This window comes from Oryza brachyantha, chromosome 8, assembly GCF_000231095.2.
Source record: "Oryza brachyantha chromosome 8, ObraRS2, whole genome shotgun sequence".
Taxonomy (NCBI): domain Eukaryota; kingdom Viridiplantae; phylum Streptophyta; class Magnoliopsida; order Poales; family Poaceae; genus Oryza; species Oryza brachyantha.
In genome coordinates, this window is record NC_023170.2 from 4,688,880 (window position 1) to 4,694,656 (window position 5,777).

The following is a 5,777-nucleotide window of genomic DNA, read 5'->3' on the forward strand; positions in this document are numbered from 1 at the left end:
ACGGAGAGTAGGATCGAAACATCCGAACTTCGGGATAAATCTCTCGTGTCTTTGTTCTTATGATTTCGTGTTCTGTTTGTTCCTACTATCTTTCGGCTGTTTTATTATACACATAATCACATCACATTCCCAGAAACATCACCGAAAAGGTAGACTGTCAAGTCTGTATTTTTCATTGACCGGACAGTCCGGTGTTCTAACCAAGACGGTCCGGCTAGAGCTCTCGGCCCAACCCGAGAGTGCCGACCGGACGGTCCGGCCCATGTACTGACTGCTGCGATTTGAAAGATTTTTCAGAACACCTATTCACCCTCCGTCTAGACTGTCTCTCTGGGACCTCAATTATTTCATTATCTGCATTTGATTTTAATATATTTTTCAGTAGTATATTTTTAAATTATTTGGATGTGCTCGTTCTTTTTTCTACGGTTTACCGAGACATATATTAAGGCAGGTAAGCATCGTCATTAAAAAAAGAGTGAAGTGCACCAGCGGTCTCTAAACTTGTATATATGTGTCATTTAGGTATCTGAACTCTCAAAATGTATTTTTAGGACCCCGAACTTGTCCGGGGTATCATATAGGTCCAAACGAGCTCTAACCCGCTCCATCTACTGACGTGGCATGCCACGGTGGCGCATTCGTATTGGTGGTGTCATGTGGGTCGCACATGTCAGTTTCTCTCTCTCCTCCTTATTTTTTTCTCTCCCATCTCGTAGGCGCCACCGTGGCATGCCACGTCAGGGATAGAACGGGTTGGAGCCCGTTTGGACCTATATGACATCCCCGGACAAGTTCGGATACCCAAAAATACATTTTGAGAGTTCAGGGACCTAGATAACACATGTATACAAGTTTAGGGACCGCTGATGCACTTCACTCTTAAAAAACACACACACCGTATTGCGCTTTCACGTCGCTACCGTTTTCTGGTAGCCATGCATACCTGAGGTATTATTAGGTCATTATTAAGCTTTAGGGACTGATTGAAAAAAAAAAGCCAAACAACATATTTACAAAAGAAAAATTAGTTTATGAATAAAACACACATATATATATATAAAGATATAAAAGTCAAATTCAGCTTAAAACATAAGTTAAAAATTCAAATTTTAATTTATAAGAATATACATAAGTCAAAATGCATAATTTTCCTCAAGCTGGTTTGCTAAAGGCTATATATACAAGAGTGCAAGAGTGTCGACGTGCTCACGTCGTCGACGCTGGCCGGCTTAGCTCGATCTATCTTGCTGTGAGCTATGACTAACACGCCGGAAGTAGTTCTGGCGTCGGGAGGGGCGCCGCCGCGGCACGACGGGCGAGCCGCAGGGCCCGTCGCGTTCAAGGACGCCGTCGCTGCCACCGGCGACGTCGACGCCGCCCCTCTGGAGCAGTACGACGCCGTCGTCTCCGCCATGCCGGCGCGCGTCTTCCACAGCTTGAAGATGCGGCAGAACCAGGGGTACTGGGTGCTCGACGCCTGGGCGCGTGGCGCCGTCGCCATGCAGCGCGGCGGATTCGTGCCCCGGGCCGCCGGCGACGTTCTCCTCGCCAGCCTGCCCAAGTCCGGCACCACGTGGCTCAAGGCCCTGGCGTTCGCCACCATGGCGCGCCGCGCCTCCCCGCCGGCGAGCCCCGACCACCCGCTCCGCCGCCTCAACCCGCACGACTGCGTGCCTCTCCTTGACAGGCTCTTCGCCCTCGGCCGTGGCGCCGTCGTCGACGAGCTGCCGTCCCCTAGGCTTATGTGCACGCACATGGCGCTCTCGCTGCTGCCGCCGACGGTGGCGGACGGCACCTCCGGCTGCAAAATCATCTACATTTGCAGGTATCTCTCGCCCTGCACTGGTGCATGAACCGAGATATTATTGCTATAACTGCTAGCTAGCTGGCGATCCAGCATACTTTTTCCTTGTGACTTCGACCATCATTTCTAGTAAAATAATTTACGAAATTTCATAAGTTTGGAGAATTGTGTAATCAGTGGCGGATCTAGCCAACGAGATTATGGGGTTTGAATACTTTAGATAGAGTTTTACTCCTTGCTTTCTATTGATCTTTGCCATAAAATTTTAAGGGGTCTCCGTGGAGGCTCCAATAGCTTTAACGGGGGTAGCGGGGGCATGAGTCCCCACCGCCCCTGTGTGTAATACTCCCTCTGTTTTACAACGTAAGACTTCTTATCCTGACCTAGATTCTTATGGATACTAATGAATCCAGACATATATATAAATCATATACATTCATCAATTGATGAATTTCTGTAAGGCTAGAAAGTCTTACAATATGAAACATAGGCAGTAGTATTTAAGACGATGAATGCATATACCACTTATATTTTCCAGAGAATTTACTTTTTTAAAAATTTACTGATAATTAAAATTTTACTCTGTCCATATTTTAATATATGATGTTGTTATCTTTTTCACACAAATTTTTACCATTTGTTTTATTAAAAAATTCAGTAAAAATAAACGAAAATATAACTTATTATTAAAATACATTCAGTAATAGTTCCAATCATAAGAAAATAAATTATAATTATGTAAACTTTTTAATAATACGATTGCTCAAATTCGTATGAAAAGTTAACAGCTTCATGTATTAAAAAGACAAACAACATATATTATAGTGGAAAGGGATATTGTTAAGTTGAGTGCCTAAATTTATGACGTCATACAAATTTCATAGGAAAAATGTCAAATATTTCGACAGATATTTTGAAAACAATTCATCTCTTAAAAATAAATTCCAAAATTACATTGTTTACGGTCGCTATATAGGAGGTTGGGAGTAAAACCAATTTTATTAATTACCCACTTGATAAAAAAAACTATTATTCATTAAAATGATTAAAATATCAAATAAAAGTTAAAACATTAAATTATGGATTAAATGTTAAAAATTAAAGTGATAGTGAAACGGCGAAACTAGGGGGAAAATAGCACCACTTCTTTAGCAAACTTGTTATTTTTGAACTAAGGGGCTTTCACACAATGCCATAATTCATACCAAATTCAAATACTAAGTCTAAACTCAAATCGCAGATAATAAAAGCTTGGTATTGCTAAATTTCAGCCCCCCCCCCTCCCCCCGCCCGCAATATTTATATTTTTTTAATTACGTCAAATTACATATTGCAGTCTAAAATTATAGAGCTATAATAATTTTAATTTTTAGTGCTATGTAATACGCAGTTTTTAATCACTTTAACTGCATTTTTACTAGCATGTATTGTTTTACTTCATTTTTATCTAAGTTCAAATGTTCTAAATATTTTAATTTTTTATCAACATTAAATTAATGTCATGTTTTTGTTAACACAATTCTTTTAACGTTTTATCTAATAATCAAAAAAAGAGACTTTGTTTAAATAGGTATTACCACTAGCTTTATCAGATCAATGACAACCATACGTTAGACTGTCGTCGACTGAATGAAAATTAAAAAATAATAATAATGTGGGCAATCATAAGAACGTTGGAAATTAAGGCGTTATCCTCTGTTATCATATCAATGAAATTAGCTTGATGGATATATAGGCAAGAATATCCAGTACTCTCTCTGTTTCGTAATGTAAGACTTTTTAATATTATCTAGATTCATATGGATGTTAATATATCTAAACACATATATAAATTATATACATTTATTAATGAATAAATTTAGACAAAAAAATCTTATAATATAAAACGGAAGCAGTATGGTTGCGTATACTTGTGTTATAGCTACGTGAAGACAAATATGCGTTGGGTGACTAGTCGCTGTTATAAAATATTGGGTATACTTATATTTCCATTGTTAGGTACTGCATGTACACGTATAATTAAAAGGACGGGATGGCACAGATATGAACTCAAGCTAATTTTGTTGGCTACTTTATAAAAGACGGGATTGGACAGATCGATGGGCCACTCGACCTAACTAGTTAATTACCCGCTGTCCCTTAGCTAATATAATTAACCAGGTGTAAATTAATATATGCATACTAGCTCGCCACTATAATTTAACCAGCTCGTCAGCTGACAGTCAAACACACAAAATTAAGGCCTTCTTTAGGGCGCTTTAAGCATCCTAATAGCTCATCCAAATTTGATCATTCATATCTTTATTTGGATAATCATCTAAAACAGTTTTATCCTTCATATCTTTTATACTCCATTAAATCATCTATATATAACATCCTCTATATCTCTTTGGAGGATCGATAGAGATCATCCAAATATAAAGTTTCTCTCTCCTAATATGGATGACATCCAAAAATAAATGATAGGATGGTCGTTCTGTTGAAGCTCAATTTGTAGTATTCATCCTCTATTTTCAGGATGAAAGATGAGATAGATGAGCTGTTGGGAACGTACTTAGTGTATATGTGACAGAAAAAAAACTTAGTTTGTTGCCTCAAAAGCTAGTTTAAGAAATAAATGTTTTATTATGTTTGAACAAAGTATCTTTACCTTCCGTAGCCAATGGATGATGACTCAACAATATATAGCAAGCGTAGGCTAGCCTAAACTGTCCAAACTCTTATTACAAACTTTGAGACTCGGTATATATACTACAAAATTTAAAAATAAACTATACTAAGATAAATTCTCACCTGCTAAATATTGAGACTAGCCACTTATCAGACGCTCTAATTAGAGCATTTTTACTATCCTTAAGGACATACGATAGAGGTTCCAATATTTTCTATGTAAAATTTGATATCTTTAAAGTACCAAAATGTATCAAATTTCACATAGAAAACAGTGATACCTCCTAGTACCTTTTTAAATACAGTAAAATTGTTCCTCCAATTAACATATGACGATATTTGTAACTAATTTGGCTAGATATTTATGATGTCATGATGAAGTTCATTATTTTTTGTAAAAAAAGAAGGTAATTAAGTAAGCTGACTGAATATTGGTATTCATTGGTGCATGTGAGACTCAACACACACAAGAAAGGTGTATATGCGTGTGTGTAGTAGAAATAGCAGGCTAACCGCAGCTATGTATATATCTAGTTTGGCATTTTTGATGTCTTATTTACGTATACAGTTCTCCGATTTTTCAAAGCATATACATGGTTTTTTCTTTTCAAATATACTCTTCCGAATCAAAAAAATGCACTATTGTATCCGGCAGGGATCAAAAGGATGCACTGGTCTCCATGTGGCATTTTCTGAAGCGCAACGGGCTACAAGATCTATCACTCCAAGAGACGTACGACTCGTTCTGCGACGGCACCTGCTTCGGGGGACCCGTGTGGGATCACATGCTCGAGTACTGGAAGGCGAGCAACGAGGACCCAGCTAGGGTTCTCTTCCTGCGATACGAGCAGGTGCTCCAGGACCCGGCCGGCACGGTTAGGGAGCTGGCGCGGTTCGTCGGGCAGCCGTTCACCGGCGCCGAGGAAGACGCCGGCGCCGTCGCCGACATCGTCGAGCTCTGCAGCCTGGAGAGCCTGAGGAGCCAGCGGGCCAACCGGGAGGGCGCCCAGGGCGTGTTCGTCAAGTTCTCGCACGAGTCGTATTTCAGGAAGGGGGTGGCGGGGGACTGGATGAGCCATATGAGTCCTGAGATGGGAGAACGCCTGGATGCTATTCTCCGGGACAGGCTTGATGGTTCAGGTCTCGTTCTCTGATGCACGTACACACTTATTTAGTCGTGCGTCCAAATTTGATCCTTTAATTTGTGCTCGTTATTTTGTGTCTCGTTGTGTGTCAAAATAAGTGCTTTGTTTGGTTGAACGAATTTATAAACAAAAATACTATATGTCATACCAAAACA

The 5,777-nt window shown here is 39.8% G+C and overlaps 1 protein-coding gene across 1 annotated transcript; it reads left to right on the top strand.

The window, feature by feature from the left end:
- Nucleotides 1-1,225: 1,225 nt before the first annotated feature.
- Nucleotides 1,226-5,777, top strand: LOC102700640 (cytosolic sulfotransferase 8-like). Its single transcript, XM_006659167.3, has 2 exons — nt 1,226-1,828; nt 5,133-5,777. Exons 1-2 carry the CDS (start codon nt 1,260-1,262, stop codon nt 5,629-5,631), a joined length of 1,068 nt encoding a protein of 355 aa, XP_006659230.2. The 5' UTR covers nt 1,226-1,259; the 3' UTR covers nt 5,632-5,777.

Coding starts and splice junctions, on each gene's coding strand:
- LOC102700640 (XM_006659167.3), top strand. CDS start 1,260: ATGACTAACACGCCGGAAGTAGTTCTGGCGTCGGGAGGGGCGCCGCCG. Junction 1,829..5,132: donor AAAATCATCTACATTTGCAG/GTATCTCTCGCC, acceptor TGTATCCGGCAG/GGATCAAAAGGATGCACTGG.